This window comes from Medicago sativa, chromosome 1 (genome assembly GCF_051527215.1).
Source record: "Medicago sativa cultivar Bolivia chromosome 1, Bolivia_mono, whole genome shotgun sequence".
NCBI classification, from domain to species: Eukaryota; Viridiplantae; Streptophyta; class Magnoliopsida; order Fabales; family Fabaceae; genus Medicago; species Medicago sativa.
The window spans coordinates 86,381,313-86,400,936 of record NC_140749.1 but is presented as its reverse complement, the minus strand read 5'-3'; the positions used below and the strand labels follow the sequence as shown (position 1 = coordinate 86,400,936).

At 31.7% G+C, this 19,624-nt stretch overlaps 1 protein-coding gene across 1 annotated transcript; it reads left to right on the top strand.

The window, feature by feature from the left end:
* Positions 1-18,074: 18,074 nt before the first annotated feature.
* On the top strand, positions 18,075-19,045 carry LOC146958597 (uncharacterized). Its single transcript, XM_085740115.1, has 2 exons — positions 18,075-18,538; positions 18,691-19,045. The coding sequence occupies exons 1-2, from the start codon at positions 18,075-18,077 to the stop codon at positions 18,812-18,814; spliced, it is 588 nt and encodes a 195-aa protein (XP_085596241.1). The 3' UTR covers positions 18,815-19,045.
* The last annotated feature ends 579 nt before the right edge of the window (positions 19,046-19,624 follow it).

Sequence of the window (19,624 nt, the reverse complement as noted above, 5' to 3'; positions counted from 1 at the left end):
TCTCTTGGTCGCTTTGGGTAGAATTAGGCAGGAGACTTATTCTTGTAACCCATTGATATCTTTTGTAAAGTTACTCATATCATTATAGTGAAACGGAGGGCTGCTCTCTCCCCCGGACTAGGTCAATTTGGACTGAACTGGGTAAACAAATTCTCTTGTGTTCTCTCTTTCCTTTCTCTCGCTGTTTTTTCTACTTTTGGCTTGTGATTATAATTGTTACCCACTTGTATGGTTGCTTGATTATTACTTGCTCCACACATCAAGTATTTATTGGTGTGATTTTCATCGAATTCACAACAAGCAGTGTCGGAAAAAGACCATTGGAGGGTTTAGGAGGTTGTTGATCAATGGAGGAACCAATAACTTCAATGCTAATGTCTATAAATTTGTGCCTTCTCCTCCATCTCCCCTCAGGAAACTGATCCATAGGTGAGACAAGTCGAGTGATATTCTTTCACAAAACACATATATTAGAAGACTGAAATTACATATACAAGGCTTAGCCGTGGTAAAATGACTGGCATTAGAAAACTATATTTTTTAGAGACAGCAAAACCTGGGACTTATAAAGATTAGGATATCCCTACAACATCACATTTTTAATAATCTTAACAAATGCCATTATATTATCAGAGTTCAAGGAATTTAGAAAATCCTAAGAATTCCAATCTGAAATGGTGGTGATATATAGACAGCTCCTTAAAGAAGTAATACTAGGGATATTGAAGAAAGCATTGCAGTGCAAATACTATTCACAACAATGTTGTTAAACGGAAGCCACGGCGGAATGGTTTGAGTAAAGGAAAGGAAGGGAAGAATACATAAACAAAACTAATCTCTCCAGGGCTTGTAGAATCCAATCCAACAGTCTATAGTAATCAGAAGTGATTTGTTTGAAATAGCAAGAGCAAGACTAAAACATAACTACGCCAGCCTCATATCTAGCTGTCTTTGGTCTGGTTCAAGTCTCCCACGTCCGTCAACTTCATTTCTTCATAGTGAAATTATAGCTTATTTTTCGAAGACAAGTAACTACAATCATCTTAAAACCTTGATTTGTCATATTTTGCTTTCACACTTTTCCCGCCGCAATTTTATTTTTAGTTTGTCACTCTTTTTATTCGACCCTACCAATGTTTTTCTTTCTATTTTCTTACTTTAGTCCAGAAGAGTTTGTTATGCTATCAGTTATTTTATACTATATATATATATATGATTGTTATTAAGTATTTTATTCGTTATAAAAATAAACACATTAAGTCTTTTATTCTAGTTCCAGGAAAAGGCCTCAATTTTGAAGAGAAAGTGAAGTGTTAGGGTAACTTTCAATACAATAATAATAATATCCTCTAGTAAGTGGTGGTAGTATCAACGTTTTTTCTTGGGCACTATGGAGATGGATGTACCAGAGAAGAACACTCCTGTTTCCATTTTAGAAGTGGTTTGTTTCACTTTCACCCCTAATCATTCCCATTTTCTTTTTATGTCCATCTTTATTTGCATCAATTTGTTGCAATTTTATCCTTTCTGCAGCATTTTCCTTTCACTTTGCTGCATTTCATGGTTTCATATGACTTCTTCTCTTGTTTTTCTTGCATGTTAAAACTTGAACAATTAAATTTGTGTTTTTCTTGCTATTTTTGATGATCCGCTTTTGTGATCTGGATATGTCTCTCAAATTTCAATATTTTTCTCAAAGTTCATATACTGTATAGTGTATACAATGTTTCTTTCAAAATTCTTTGGTTTCACCATCGAATTGGGATGTTTCTTGAAGTTTTCTCTTTGGCCCATTTTCTTAGTTTCTATGTTTCTTGCTTCTGAGAAGCAAGTTGATTTTATTTTAATCCAGATCTAGATGGGTTTTGATGTTTTCTTTTCCTCAAAATTATTAAAATGTAACTCACTTCTTTATTTTCATTTTACAGCTTTTACATTCTTTAGGTTTAGGGTCAATGGTCTTTTTGTTTTCTGTTGGTTTTGTTCATAAACAATTTTAGGATTTAACTTTTGCAATAATAGATTTAACTTCTGAAATTTTCCCTCACTATTGATTTATTTTTCATATTTTTATGCTTGAAAATTTGCAGGATGATTACTTGTTTCACATCTACCTCTTTAGTCTACTCTCAGTTGAGGAGGCAGTCACTATTGAAGAATTGCTTGGCTATACACAAGATGACTTTATGGAGGATTCGTCTCAGGATGATCCTCTAATCTCAATAATTGAAGGGCCAAATATTTGGGAAGACGATCCTTCTTTCTCTAGAATTTCTCTGCTATGAACAGGATGGCTCTATGTAAACCCTCCACTGGTCATGCTCCCCTTACTGCTTTAGTTGCATACTTCACAACTCGGCATGAGCATATCCGTGAGGGTTGACCGAGCAAGGCTCAATTTTTTGAGTTTACTGATTTGTTTTACCTCTTAATAGAAAATTTGAACAATGTCACATATAATGATTTTTTTGAATTTCTATGTAGTATTGAAAGACCTGTGTTATTCTTTAACAATGACTTGAAACAAGATACAAACCCACATTCTTCAACTACATCAAGATCCAAAACCTCTACTTTCTGACCATTATCCTCTTTTATTGCCTCAACAAGTTTCACTTTTTCACGAAAGTCTGTGCAAGATTTGAGGCTTGTTGCACGCATATGACTTGTCATTTAAGTCCTTGAAAATAGAAGTGATGGTGGAAAAAAATTCTGTCAAAATTCAGAAAAGTTAGGGAAGAAATGAATCGATGGGATGAGCTTCAATCTTGCTTAATTTCATAGTTTAGGAATGCTTCCTGTGTTTTGGATAGGTTGCAAGTAATTGGAGTTTTTCACGTGTAAATTTTGTATTGTATTTCACGTGTAATTGGAGTTTTGGATATGAATAGTGTAATAGTTCTTAAATTACTTGGTATCCAACATCTTACTCTGTGCTGTATGGGTTTTGACTCTAACAATAGGAAAAATGTATGAATGTACATCCACATCATTGCTTTAATGCTCACATTTAGTACCTATGTTATGCTAATCCTAAAGAATGCTTCACTTTTGGACCTCTGTATTTTTTCTTTCTTTCTGTATGCTAATCCTTGTATCACTGATGTTAACTTCTTGAATTTGAAGTTCATATTTAAGCCGTTGTTAATCCAAACATTGCATTATTTGAGAAATCAGGATAGTTTTCTATTATTTATAGAATTATGTAGGATGCCAATTTTGGGGGAAGGTATGGGGTGATGGATCCGCAGCGACTAGAGTTTTTAGGAGGATGATATAGATACAAAAATTGATAATGGATTCTATCGTTAAATGAGTCTCATCGCTATTAATTATTTTATATTTTTTTTTTCAAACTTGTTTGTGTCTTTCTCTTTCTAAATGAAAGAAATGAAAAACTTGTAAATGGAGACAGTCCCTTTTTTTTTTTTGACAAATGATGGAGAGGATCCTAACTCAGAGAAAAAGAATTGTATTGATACCAAAGCTTACCGATACTCTATTAGATTATATTTTTTAGGCTTTCCGATTCCATATTAGAGAGTTTCTTTTGTTCATTCATTTGATTTGATGTCAAAATACACAATTATTTTGCCAGTCATATCTTCTACTAACAATATATAGAAATTGTAGTACGGCAAAATTTTATAATCGTCTTTATTAAAATTCATGATCTCCTCAATTTATGTGCATAATAGTTATTTTTCAAAATTTAATTTATTTGTTTTTTAAAAAATTAATCACAGATAATGGTCATCACAAGTGTAAAGAATTTCTACGATAACTATGAAACTAATTTATTTATTTTAAAAAAAAATCATAATCGTCTTTATTAAAACTCATGATCTTCTCAATTTTACGTACATAATAGTCACTTTTCAAAATTTAATTTATTTGTTTTTAAAAAAATTAATTACGGATAATGGTCATCACAAGTGTAAAGAATTTCTACGATAACTATGAAACTAATTTATTTGTTTTTTAAACATTAATTACGGATAATTATCGTCACAAGTGTAACAAATTTTTCCTGGAGCAAAATTTCATAATCGTCCTTGTTGACTATAAAAAATATAATTGATTTTCTAAAATTGTGTTGTTATTTGATGCCTAAATATTCTAACAAAATAAATAAAAAGATAAAATTGTGCTGATATTTGATGCCTAAATATTCTAACAAAATAAATAAAAAGATTTGTCAAAAAAAATAAAATAAAAAGATATTTGCTATGCTAAAAAAAAAACCCTCAAAAAATAAAATAAATAAGAACGAACGGAGGGAGTAAGTATTACATTATTTCTTTAGTCCATTTATTTTTTTTGGTGGTAATCCACTGAAATTAAACTTCCTAACTCAACTGGCAAATACCGAAATTACAAGACCGGACGTCGTGACCTGGGTTCGAACCCGGGACATCACAGTTGTGCGTGACTTTAGTCCATTTATTTAATCCGTGTATCTTTTTCTTCTTAAAAAAAGGTATTTTTTTAGTCCGTTTATTTGATCGGTGTATCTTTTTGTTATTTTTTGCCAGACTTATCTTTTGTTTGTTTGTTAGGGTCTGCTATATTCTTCGCAAACGTATGTTAGTTTTTTTTTTCTTTTTTTAGAATATTGTCTCACTAATTTATTTATTTTGAAGGATCTCACTAATTTATTTATTTTCTTAAAAGAGAGTGAGAGAGTGAAGGGTTTAGTCTAATTTCAAATACTATCATCACAGTTTCTTATAAAGTGAGAGAATGAAGGGTTTAGTCTAACTTCAAATACAAGTAATAGCTATCAAAGTTTCTTCTTGGGCTCTCTAGAGATGGCGGCACCAAAAAAGAACACTCCTGTTTCCAACTCAGAAGAGGTTTCTTCTTTGCTTTGCTGTATTTTTTTTTTTTTTTATCCTTTTTGCAACCTCATACGATCTTATTAACCTTGATTTACATGTGCTTCTCTTTCATCAGAACTTGTTATTAACCTTTTCTTTATTTTATTAACTATATTTGAAAAACATGAATAACTGGTAGTAATTTATGTTTTAAAATAGTGAATAGTTTAATCAATATCAAAATTTCGGTTTAACAAATAATTAAGCTCAAGGGGTTAATGAGTCCCCTCAGGACAAATTATTCGAAAGAACATGAATTCGATTTTTCATGAAAACAATTATTAATCAGACTTTATTTATCTGACCAAACTTTATGATTATTAGAGTCCCTGATAGCATGACAATTTATATTGAAAGGAAAATTAATGCAAATATTGCATCGAGAATTATTTTAATATTTTAAGGTGTATAGTTTAATTTTTTTAATGAACAACTTTGTACTCAATACTTTTTACAACATAAATTTTGTAGTGCACTCGATTTTTTTTTTTGGGCTCCGCTAGAGATCTCCATTTAGTTTTTTCATATTTTTATGCAGGATGATTCTTTGTTTGACTACCTCAATAGTCTATCTCCTTTAAAGAGCAAAAGGTATGATGGAGTTGGAGCTACTACCACGTTGAACTCGCTTGGCATGGATTATTCTCTTTTGAATTCACCTGACCCGATCGATTTAAAGGACTACACGAGGTACTTGTAAAATCTTATTCCCAGTTTATGTTGTTGATGATTTTGAATTACGATAATTGATTGATGTTTCTGATAACTCTATTATTCATTGCTAGGAATAACCTTTTGGACAAATCAATGCATAAAGTTTCATCTGGGAATGTAAATAAAATATATTCACATGAAGGAGCTCTTACAAATTCTTCTCATGCACGTCGTCATTCAAGTGAGCGACATCATCCTCTTGGATTACTTGGCAAGAAAGATTCAGTTGAGGGTGGAACAATTATTGGGGAAGTAGGTCAAAAAAATACTAATAAAAGTCGGAACAATCTTGCAAATGTTGCTTTAATGGATAGGAATCCAATTGAGAGAAGGAGTGATGATGAGGTCAGTTATAGTGAATTTTGTGTATAACTTTCATGCATGTTTATACATTTTTATCAGCTAGCATACACATTATCTTTTGTACTAGTTGTGTCTTTATCTTCTTCCTGTGTTTTTTGATGTCCATTAGGATTGTTTAATCCATACACAATTAAATATTGTTGTTGGTACGTAATTGGTTTGGTCAATATTGTCATATAGTCAATCTTTACTTTGAAAGTATAGTCTATGAATATTAGCAGTGGTAAAACGGGTTGAGCTTGACAAACTCGTTTTGACGGCCATACTCGCCTAAAATTCAATATGTTTCCTTTATTTTTTATTTGTTTTGTTATTCACCCCTAATAGAAAGAGTCATTAGTATAAAATTTACTGCATTTTGTGTTAATAGAGTACAATGTCATATGCTTTATAAATCTTTTCCTCTTTTCCTTCTACTTGCGTCGATGTGTTGAACAAATCAATCATTGTAAACATTCTTTTGTTTTTGTGTATAGCTTGCACGTATTAGACGCTGTACACAAAGGAGCTGTCAAGGCTATGAGTCTGAGACGACCAGTTTGCAAAGGAACAACTCTGTTTATACTTCAAACATTAATTCCTGTTCAGCAAAATCTAATGAGAGGAATGCTAGTAATGAAAAGACATTACTTCCTAGAAAAAACATAAGTGATTCACAGATATGTGTTTTACAAGGAAATGGTATTTACTTGAATGCACTTCCAGCCTTAAAACATGGAAAGGAAGAGGAAAATGTCGATTTCTGTCAGGCTAACCCCAAAAGGAAGAAGGAAATGTAGTTGTTGACGATAGATTCCTCCTTGATGATAGATTCCTAATTTGCTGCATTAGAATGAGGACAATTTTATTTTTCTTTTGTCACAATAGGAGTTATGTTATGCTTACTGCTTAGGTTTTTTTCTTTAGATCATTGATGCCTTTTTTTGAAAACCCTATTTTGTTATAATCATTGTGTTGATTCCACAATGCACAACTTCAAATATTACATGCTGGAGAATGCTAATGAGTTTTCTATAGATATTGGTTAAGAAACCAATAGAAATGACATTGTTTAAAAAGATGTGTAATTATTACATCGACAACAAAAGTAACACTTGAGATGGTTGCACAAAGATAGACATGATTTGAAATGGTCTATAAATCTTTTGGTTAGCAGAATGACTTTGTTAAAGTATTCTCAATCCCCGTTTTCAATGGGAAATTATTACATTTATGTAAGTTGTATATTCACACCAAACATATTATCAATGGTAGTTTATCGAATAAAGTTTTATCTGTTTACTCTCGTGCATTAGAGAAAAGAAGAAATTGTTTAGTATTATTTTCGACAGAATTTCAACTTACAAGAACGTGTTTTCCGTAGCACTTTTTTTTGCCTAGAGTGACCCTATTTATAGAGAAACTTGTCATATGGTGAAGATAAACAACTCATTGAAAGAATTTAATGATGAATAGACACAATAAAAGAACTATTGTTGGCATCAGACGGTACTAATGTGCCCGTCTTTTCGCATTTATTGACAAAATATTATAAAGTGGTAAAAAATAATTAAGTGAATGGTGGGTGAAATTGGAAGAAAAAAAATATTACACTAAACCTAGGCATGACAACGGATAGGGTGGCCATGTCTAGGCGGGTTCTGTTGCCATGCCTTGTAACTAAAACATAACATTCTTTAATGAGTAATGCTAGCAAGACTCATTTTAAGACACTCTTTCTAACACTCACTTTCTATTTGTGGAAATACACATGTGTCTCATCACTTTTTGTGAGACTTATTCTCAAATGGGTGGAATTTATATGTATTTCACTCAATAAAAGAGTAAGTGTTAGAAAGAATATTGCTAGCATTGCTCTTTTTTTACATAAGGTAAAATAAGATTTTTTTTTTTATAGTGTCCAATATTTTTTTATAGTGTCCACTATTATTCTTATTGTTGTGAATTTCACCTCTTATTGTTGTGATTGTTCATATTATTTTCATGGGTTAATTGTTCAAATGGCCCATTTAATATACACGAAGTCCGTAAATAGCTCTTGTAAAATAATAATATTGATTTTACCACTGTAATTTGAGATTGTTCCAATTTTGGTCCTCCAGCAACCCACTCACACAGAAAGCACTGACGTGGTAAGGAATCTTGCCACATATTTTTTTTTTTTTTTACGAAGAGGTATTGTTTTTTGCCAAAAATTTTCTAACATTAACTGAAGGGCCGAAACAAAAAACAAAATTAACCTTTGTTTTTATAAAAATACAAAGTCCAAAAAAATTACCTATATCTCTATTTTTTTCATAATATTTCGAAGACAAGGCATGTTTAAGTCGTCAATATAAGGTCAACCATATAAAATACTAATTTCTGAATAAGTGACATTGTCTTCATAACATCATAAAAGGGTTTACTCCCTTAGTATATTGTTATTATAGATATTGGCGTTTAGACGGGCATTTCGTGCCCATTTGGTCCGCCATCTTACTATCCCGTCATCTTATTGCACTAATGTGCATAAATTACGAACAATAGTTTTTATGAAATTTAGAATAAAATTATTTTGATTTTGATTAAAATTATAAGTATAAATAATAAATATTTTGCACTTTCATATTGTTACAAACTATACTTGTCTTTTTCAATAGTACCAACAATATAACAAATATAATATCTTTTAAAAAATATAACAAATATAATATAAATTCTTATTTTTTTTGAATGACATCAAAAAAATAACATTCTTATAGTCAAATTTACTTAAGAGTCTGTTTGGTTTGAGAGTTTTGGATGGGAGGGGAGGGAATTAAAAAAAAAATAACATTCTTATAGTCAAATTTACTTAAGAGTCCGTTTGGTTTGAGAGTTTTGGATGGGAGGGGAGGGAATATTTTTAATTTGAAGTGTTTGATTCAATTTTTAGAAAGGGATGGGAGGGAAGAGGAGGGGAGCAAATTTCATTGCACTGCCAAAATTATCCTTTGATTAAGGGAATATATTTTTAATTTGAAGTGTTTAATTCAATTTTTAGAAAGGGATGGGAGGGAAGAGGAGGGGAGCAAATTTCATTGCACTGCCAAAATTATCCTTTGATTAATTTTTTTTGTGGTGGCCGGGGTTTGAACCCCGGACCTTGCATATTTTATGCATTGTCCATACCAACTGAGCTAAGCTCACGAGGACATCCTTTGATTAATTTAAAATCTTAGTATTATCCTTATAACAACATTTATTATTATTAAGTTATATATAATATATATTTCATGAAACAACTTTTATTATTATTATTATTAGGTTATATTATATCCTTGCAACAACTTTTATTCCATATTATTAACAACTTTTATTACTACTTGTAACAACCCTATTACTAATTCATTATTCTATCATCTATACTGTACGTTGTTATTGATTACATCGTTATTGTTTCGTTACTTTATTATCCTTATTTAATTAAGTTTAAGGGTAAAATAATTTTAAAATCTCTCCCGTCCCCTTGCGAATCAAACACATTTTTAATTAAAATATCTCCCCTTCCCTCCCCTCCGTTAAAATCCCTCCCCCCAATTCTCGAACCAAACGGACCCTGAGAGTATAATGGAAGGAGAAAAAGATAACCCAAAACAACATGTTTTCTATATATATAGTATATATAGATTATTATTATCTTATTGCTATTTTTTCGGGATTATTATTGTTAGCTTTCTGACGTGCCCGTTTGTCCGCTTTTTTTATTGCATGTAAACTATGAGCAATGTTTTATTTATGAAATTTTGATTTTAATTACGATTATAAATATAGATATTTGAGACTTTCAAATTGTAACACGGTATGCTTAACTTTTTCTTTCAAAAAAAGTTATGTTTATCTTTTATCAATGATAGAACAAAGGACAAAACTTAGGTACAATTCTTTAGGTGTTTTTTCGTATGGTTTTTAACTAAAAATACACCTATGTTGGATATAACAAACTTTGTGAAAATCAGAAAATCACGGATTTGAGGAAATCATGGTGAATTTAGTTAAGAATGATACAAAAAGCACTTAATGAATTGTACCCAACATTTTTCCTATAACAAATATAATATAAATTCTAATATTTTGCAGTGACATGAAACATATAGCATTCTTATAAGAAAAATTGGTATAGAAGATTTTATTTTTTTAAGAAGGTGTAGAAGATTTTGTTGAGAAGTGTTATTAGCCGGAAAAAAATCAATTAATATTTTTTTGTTACATGGGCTAAGAAAGAAAAAACAACATCAAAATAAAACTACACTCTAAAGGACCAATTTTCTGTAGAGTGGACTGTTAGGAGGTCAGATAACCGTGTGGAGGAGGAGAGATGTAAATCTTATTAAGGGTCCGTTTGGTTCGAGAGTTTTGGTGGGGAGGGGAGGGTGTTTGGTTCAATTTTTAGAAGGGGAGGGGAGGGGAGGGGGAGAGGAGCAAATTTTATTGCACTGTCAAAATTATCCTTATATTAATTTAAAATCTCAATATTATGCTTGTAACAAGATTTTTTATTATTATGTTATATTATCTTTGAAACAACTTTTACTATTATTAGGTTATAGATTATATTATCTTGTAACAACTTTTATTTCATATTATTAACAATTTTTTATTGTAACAACTTTTATTCCATATTATTAACAATTTTTCCATGTAACAACTTTTATTACTCTTTGTAACAACCCTATGACTAATCCATTATTCCATCGTCTACATCATGTTGTTATCGATTACATCGTTATTGTTTCGTTACTTTATTATCCTTATTTAATTAAGTTTAAGGGTAAAACAGTACAATAATTTTAAAATCCCTCCCCTCCCCTTGTGAACCAAACACACTTTTAATTAAAATATCTCCCCTCCCCGCCCCTCCGTTAAAATTCCTCCCCTCATCTCCCCTCCCCTCCTAATTCTCGAACCAGGAAGCTCCAACCCTTTTTTTTTTTAAGGGAAACTCCAGCCTTTGTTATGAAGTTAGCACAATTATTTTCTTCGCGAATTCAATTAAGAGTTTCCAATAAAAAATAATAATAATAAAGAATTAAGAGTTTTTTTTTTTTTTTTTACATTATAAAGAATTATGAGTTGTTATTATGTTATTATATACTGCTGCTATATTCTAGGGAGAGAGAGAAGTCCTAGTTACGAGCAAAGCAAACAAAATTCTGTAGATAATAGGAAGTTTGTTGAGCTATATTCACGTATGAACAACAAACAAATCAGCTTTGAAATAAATAAACTGAAAATAAATAAATAAACGTGGAAGCATATTTATTCTTGGACATGTCTTCTAATTAATCTAGGATAAGACCTTGTTTTAGTCAAACTCTAGTTTGTTTGTTGAGACAATCATGCGTAACAAACAAAACAGTTTTCAGTTTTGAAGATAACTAAACGTGGAAGTGGAATCCTATATGTTTTCTAGAAAGATAGTGAAGTGTTAGGGTTCCTTTAAATCCAACTAATACTATATATCCACTTGTGTGAAAAACCTATCAAAGTTTTTACTTAAACTCTCTCAAGATGGTGGAACAGCCACACGATGAGAAGAACTCCTTTGTTTCCATGTCGTCACAAGAAGAGGTTTTTTTCTTATTCTTTGCACTTTACTTTCTATTTCATGTATTTTCTTTGCACATGAATAATCGATACCAATTTTATATGTTTTAAAACAATGAATTCAAAAAACGATGAAGGGTTTAATCAAAAACGAAATTTTAGCGCAGTACTGAATATGCAGATTTATTTGTTCATGTATTAATTAAGCAAGATTTCCTTCTATATTGTGTGCAAATAATTGAGACTAGTCAACAACAATTGAGGATTGGTTCTACCTTTGCTTCACTCCGTTTATGGTTTCCGGACAAGAATTCTCCAAAGAACCGTGAATAAACAAATTAATAGTTGATATTATATACATGGATTTCCAGTATTAATCCTTATTTTTTTCACTTTATTAACTACTCTAAAGTAATAAAAATAAGAGTTAATAATATAACCACTATGATTTGTTGCCGTGCATATAAATATCAACCTTTATTTTGTTTATCAACGATTTTTAATCCCTAAAAAAAAATTCGTCCACACTTTTAGTCTCTATTTTTAAGTGAAATCATGTGTACTCTTAAGATTTTTTAAAGAATCTTTGCAAGCATATTTAGAATACTATACAATATGTCCCAATAAAATTAGGTCCCGTTTGGATTGAGCTTATGCAAATAAATAAGCTTTTATTTATTCTTCATGAGCTTGTTAAGGTAGTTTATAATAAAACAACTTATGAAAATAAAATTTTCGTTAATCAGAACTTATGAATTAATATAAAAGTTTATTTATTTGCATAAGATATTTTTCATAAGCTCAATCCAAACGGAGCCATAGAACTTTTAAAGAAAATATGAATTTTCAAGCGTCAAGAACATAAAAATTCATATTGAATTCATCCCTTGTTAAAAAGTTTTACACTTTTTCAATAGAGAATTCTATAATGTACTAAACATGATTACAAAAAAAGTTTAAAATTTCGAATTATACACATGAGTTGACATAACATCAGGGACCAAAGGTGGTGATGGAAAACTTTTATGGGACTAAAAGTCGAAGAAATTTTAGGAGGGCTAAAATAAAAAATTATAATAATTATAGGATATACACATGAGTTGACATAAAATTAGGGACCAAAGGTGGTGATGGAAAACTTTTATGGGACTAAAAGTCGAAGAAATTTTAGGGGAACTAAAATAAAAAATTATAATATTTATAGGATATACACATGAGTTGACATAAAATTAATGACCGAAGGTTGCGATGGAAAACTTTTATAAGACTAAAAGTCAAAGAAATTATAGGGGGACTAAAATAAAAAATAGAATATTTATAAGAATTTTTTTTTGAGGAAGAATATTTATAAGAATAAAAAGTATATTTAACCTTAATTATGAAAATTAACTTGTATTAAAATGTTAAACATTAATGGTGTGTTTGGATTGAGGGTTTGGGAGGGAAAGGGAGGGGAGAGTTTACTTGTTTTTTTTTTTTTTTAAATTACAGACTATATAACATGTTTTATATGATCTTTTATCATGTTATTGAAGTATTATATGATCTTTTATCATATAATCTTTTATCATGTTATTATTTTAATTTTTTTATAAAAACATTTCATAGTGCCCATAATTTAAAAACAAAAAGTAAACTCTCATCTACCTTTCCCTCCTAAACCCTCCATCCAAACACATCCTAAAGCCACGTTAACCCTAATATATTTTGTGGAGTCTTTTAAAGCCACTTAACAATACTAATAGTTTTTTTTATAACAACAATACTAATAGCTGTTCCCTAAATGCTACTCTTTTTATATATACCATGTTTCTTTCAAAATTCTCTGTATTTACAGTAAAACTAGAAATTTTCTTCAAGCTTTAATCACTCTTTTAAGTTTACTTCTTTATTTCAAACTTGTTAAGATCATTTTAAAGCCTTACCATTATTCAGGTTTGGGGTAAATGGTATTTTTGCAATTATATGTCTATAACCTGCATTTTATAAATTTTAATGTTGAAAGCAGGCCTTACCCTTAGATATGATTAATCTTATTAATTAATTTGCATCAGTATGTGTGCATGTAACCTGCATTTAGTTTTTTTCTTATCTTAATGCATGGCAATATGCAGGATGATTATTTGTTTCACCTCCTTATCACCAGTCTACTCTTCGATGAGAAGTTTGTCGATATCCATGAATTGCTTGGCTGTGAACAAGACGGCTCAAGGAAGGACTCAGTTGCAGGTGAAAGGAAACCTGAAGTTTTGTCTCAGGATATAAATAATATTAATTCACATGAAGAAGCTCCAACAGATTCAACTCATGCATGGATTGACACAAGTGAGCTACCTGATCCTCAAATCTCAATTGATGAAATTAACTATGTCCTTGGATTACTTGACGGCTCAGAACCAATTGAGGGTGCAACAAATATTCGGGAAGATAATCAAACACGGGACAATCTTGCCCATGTTGCTTTAATGGATAACAACCCATTTCAGAGAGTGGATGATGAGGTCAGAAAATCAAATCTATTTTAGTTACAGTCAATTTTGTGCATAACTTATCATGCATGTTTGTAAATTATTTATCAGTTATCATACATACTATCTTTTGTCTAGTTGTGTCTTCATCTTCTTCATGTGTTTTTTATGTCCATTAGGATTGTTTAATCCATTCACAAGTTTGAATAAACTGGTGAAGTTGTATTATATATTGATCCTTCTGCATATTTATATGACCATATGCTTTAGAATTGCAATTCAATATTGTTGTTGGTACGTATTTGCTTCGTCAATATTGTCATATACTCAATCTTTACTTTGAAAGTACAGTCAATCTTTTATTTCTAATTGTGTCGATGTGTTGAACAAATCAATCAGTGTAAACATACTTTTGTTTTTGTATATAGCTTGCACGTATTAGGCGCTGTGTAGAGAGGAGCTGTCAAGACTATGCGTCTGAGATGACCTGCAGTTTGCAAAGGAACAACTATGCTTCTACTTTAAACATCAGTTCTTGTACAACAGAATCTGACAAGAGGAATGCTTTCAATGAAAAGCCCGTGCTTCCTAGAAAACACACTAGTGATCCACAAAGCTGTGTTTTGCAAGCAAATGGTTCTTGCTTAAATCATTACAATGGCAAAGAAAACGAAAAGATGTCTTCTGGAAGAAAACCTGAATCGCCGAGCTCCTCTTCTTTTCATCTTTCTGCAAGGCAAGGGCATTGCCTATCACTGGTCCCTTCACCAATGGAAACACAGTTGGGGCCATCAGAGAATGAAGTTCAGGCTACAAAAGATTTCAGTCGGAGTACCCCGAAAAGGACAATGAAAGTGGAGTTCAAGAACATAATGAATCAACAGTTAAATCAAAACATGAGAAGGACAATGATAGCGCAGGGGAAACGTCCGATTGATCCATCTTCTTCTGGTTCAAATCATGAAAAGGAAGAGGAAAATACAGATTTATGTCAGAGTATCCCCCAAAGGAAAAGGAAAGTAGTTTTTGATTATCGATTCCACTGCTTGATAATCTTTATTCCATTATTATATGCTAGTTTTTAACTTTCTTCATTAACCTAACACCAAACATTGATTTTGCAGGCACAAGTCAAATCTAACTAAGAAACAAAGGGCATGCAGAAGCTGTCGCTGTAAGAAATCGAAGTGTAAGCAACTGTAAGTTCTAAAACTTGCACCTTTTTGGGGGTGATGCACAAAGATAAAGCTACTATTATAAGTTGTGAATTACCTTAATTTATATTGTTTTCTTAGTAAGCTGGTTTTTAAACTGACTTCAAGGTTTATTTTGAAGAAAAAAAAATTCAGCATACCTTAAATATGAAATTACTTTCATCGAGTAGGTTCTATATGGGACACTAGTTGTAATCTTATCAATTTCCTTTAATAGTATGCAATTAAACTTTTTTTTTCCTTTATTTTTCAGTTATTGTGAGTGCTTTGCTGCTGGAGTCTACTGCACAGGATGCTCATGTAAAAACTGTGAAAATAAACCTAAAGATACAGCTCTGGAAGCTCGCACGGAGATTGAGTCGTGCAAACAACCTGCATTTGTTCCTAAAGCTGTACAAATTTCTGATTCGTCTCCTCAAATTGAGCTCAGAAAATAAATTCAAAATTATTGTATATACCAAATTTCATCAGATACTTTTGTGATGATAGTTAACAATATTCATCAGATACTTCATTATACATTTAATTCCAATTTAGTTCTTTAAATTTCAAGCGTTATACATTTTAGTCTTTTTCATCAGTTTTGCGTTTGCGTCTGTCAAATTTGTCTTAGTTGTTATATGTTTAGGGTGATTTGCCAATTTCTTAGAGTCATTTGGCAAATGACTCAACACTATTTATCTTTCTTCAACTAATTATAGGTCTAATGTAAACATACCACGCTACTGACTCCTAACTATTCACTTACCAAGTTAACCATATCAATTTTAACAAATTGCTTTGATTGATGCTTGGATAAAATTCTCAACGGGTTTCAAATATGTTTCTGTCATGCGTGTACCTCATTTGATTGAATAACTCTTTACTTGATCGATTAACAGAAGACAAAATTTTAAGGAAAATTGACGCAACACGACTTAATCTGCTGAAGTATGTTAAGCTCCGTGAACGATGAGACTTAAAGCGTTGTTTAATCACAAAGTAAGTGACCAAACTAAGTTAGAATCATGAAGAAGATGATACTATGATGTTGAGACCACGATGATTGACCAGATCAAAAACTGGTTGATGGATCTTGATGTTATGAAGGCTTGGATGTTATCAAAACATGATTAAAAATTGCTTAAGACATTGATGAATCATTTTGGCAGAGGTTTGGTCAAGAAATTAATGTCAAAGTAGTGCTCAAAAACTGACAAATGAGATTTTATAGTTGCTGCCAACACTGATTTTGCTGACGAAATTGACAAAAAGAAAAAAAAAAACTGCCTCAAACAGCCACTCAAAACATAGCACGTGGCTGGCCAAGTAAATTGACCCGTGTAAAGGACAAATCGGGAGAAAATAAAAGTTAAAATAAGGGCCAACATGAAATAAGCGCCTAACTTCAACTACTATAACCGTAATTAATTTTGATATATGTTAATATTTTAATTTGTAGTATTGTTATTGAATAACATGTATTTTAAGTGTATTTAACCATTTTTTAATTTGTACTTGCTAACATAATCCTTCAAAAAAATGAATGGGTGTATGTAGGAACGACTAACTTACACCTCATCTCAGTCTCTCCATCGTCAAATATGCTTCTATTTTGTTATTATCTGAGTTAATTGGTAAGATAGTATTATTATGGAATAGTTTTTTTTTTTTTTGGTGTCCGGGTTCGAACCTCAGACCTTGCATATTATTATAGAATAGTTGTGTGCTTTTTAACGGTTACACAAGAGTTTGTTATGTAATCAGTTATTTTATATATATATATATATATGATTGTTATTAGGTCTATTCTTCTAGTTCTAGGAAAAGGCCTCATTTTTAAGAGAGAAAGTGAAGTGTTAGGGTAACTTTCAGTACAAGTAATAATATCCAGTATCAAAGTTTCTTCTTGGTCTCTCTGGAAATGGATGCAAAAGAGAAGAAGAACACCCCCGTTTCAAACTCAGAAGAGGTTTGCTTGTTTCACCACTCTCACCATTCCCATTTTCCCTTTTTGTCCATTGTCTATTTGCATCACTTTGTTGCATTTTTATCCTTTTTACAATTTCATATGTATTGACTTGGTTTCTTGATTTTCTTGCATTAAGCCAACTGAAATGGTTTCTTGATTTTTCTCCATGGTCTGAGATATGATTAATCTCCATGGTTTTCTTATTGCAACAATATATGATTAATTATAGGATTTAATATTTTCATATTTTTATGCTTGGCTTTATGCAGGGTGTTGCTTCTGGTTCAACACATGGAATCGGAGAAAATGCTTCTGAATCAATAGCTGCAACAGACATTGTTCAAACACAGGGAAATCTTTCCAATGTTGCTTTAAGGGATACCAATCAAAGTCGGGGAGATGAAGAGGTTGGAAAATCAAATCTATTTGTGTTACAGTGAATTTTGGTGTATAACTTCTCATGCATGTTCATAGATTATTTATCAGTTTTCATGTATACTATCTTACGTCTAATTGCATCTTTATCTTCTTCCTCTGTTTTGTTTTTGTCCATTATGAATGCTTAATCCATTCACAAGTTCACATCCTGTTTCAAATGCATATGTTGATGTGGTTATATCATAAATTGACCCTTCTGCAAATTTATATGAATGTGTGTTATAATTGCAATTTCAAAGTTACTGTTAGTAATTGTTTGGTTAGTACTGAATTAGCATTTATAGTTACTTTAATCACATCTAGAATTATTTTAATATTTTAAGGTGTGTAGTTTAATTTTTTGATGAACAACTTTGTACTCAATGCTTATTACAAATTTACAACATAAATTTTGTGGCCCACTCGATTTTTTTTTTTGGCTGTGCTATTGATCTCCATAGTATTCTTGTTGCATTTAGTTTTTTTTCCTCATATTTTTATGCAGGATGATTCTTTGTTTGACTACCTCAATAATCTATCTCCTTTAAAGAGCAAAAAGTATGATGGAGTTGGAGCTACTATGACGTTGAACTCTCTTGGCATGGATTATCCTCTTGTTAATTCACCTCCAGCCTTGAATGCGCAGAGGGTTACTTTGCCAGGAAATGATTTTGACTTGAATGTACCTTATGATGGCATAGAAAATGAAATAACTTCTTCTGGAAGGCAACCGGAACTGCCGAACTACGCTGCTTCTTTGCATATTTATGAGAGCCAAGGGCATCAACTACCGCAGGCGCCTATATCAATGGAAAGACATTTCGGGCCATCTGAGATTGAAGTCAAGGCTACTACAGATTTCACTCAGTCATCAGTTCACATTTGCAGGCATGAGTCAGATCTAAGTGGGGAAGAAGGGACATGCAAAAACTGTCACTGTAAGAAATTGAAGTGTTTGAAACTGTAAGTTCTAAACACGCTCCTTTCGTTTTATGCTTAGCGTGTTCTCTCTCAGTTCAATATTTTTGTTACATGTAAGCTTGAAAATTTTTTGGGCTTAATGACTATCAGATTAACCTTCTTTTTTTACTCTTTTGCAACAATTTTATCCTCAGTTGTTGTGAGTGCTTTGCCTCTGGAGTCTACTGTACAGGAACTTGCTCATGTGAAGACTGCTTGAATAAACCTATTAATGAAGATTCAGTTCTGAAAGCTGGCAGGAATGAGCATTGTATGTGACAGAGCGTTGTTTGGCAGCCAAAACAAAGATCTAGGGAAATCAAATGCTATTGGATCTCAATCTACATTTGATAAGCATTTTCAAACTGTTTCAGATGATGTATAACTTTCATCAATAACCAGCATCAATACTTGTGTTATTGACAAGAGTATATCCAATTGTAATCCTAAATGTGAAATTGAAGTTGAATTATCTCCTAGTTACAGTGATGGCAGGAACTCGACATTAGAATGTGGACAATTTTGTTTTTCTTTTGTTACAATAGTAATGCTACTTAGGCTTCTTTCTTTTTTAAATCTGTGTTCCACCAACCATGCATGCTTGAATTTAAATTTTCTTTGATGACCAATTTGAGCTATGATCTGTTCAGGAACTAACCACAATGGATAATGATCGGAAGTGGTAGTTGCTAGGCACTCCAACCGAGCATTAGGAAATAGTTGACACCAAGCTTCGTTTTCCATAGCTCTATCTAATTTTGCTTCAACTGCACTAGCCTTTTTGCACCGAGCTTTGTCATGTTGTCACCTTGCTGGCAAATAGGCTGATGAGATTCCATATGATGGAGAGATTGGCCTCGTTGTGGCAATGTGCACAAAGGAGTGACAATCACAGAGGTGGAGGAAAAAACCTCATGCATGTTGTTACAAATGCAATGTAGATTCCGCTTTTTCATATAATCACAACCAGGTCGGTGTTGGAATATGCATATGAGACGATCATGTAGCTTGCTCCCCAAGTTGTAAATGTTAAGTGTGTGAAAATATACATGGTAGGAAGGATAGTGCAGCTGAAACAAAATCTGAGCT

What these genes read in the sequence shown, in the direction of transcription:
- LOC146958597 (XM_085740115.1), top strand. Translation starts at nt 18,075, where the DNA reads ATGCAGGATGATTCTTTGTTTGACTACCTCAATAATCTATCTCCTTTA. An exon ending in AAATTGAAGTGTTTGAAACT is followed by an intron (nt 18,539 to 18,690) that starts GTAAGTTCTAAA and finishes TTTTATCCTCAG; the next exon opens with TTGTTGTGAGTGCTTTGCCT.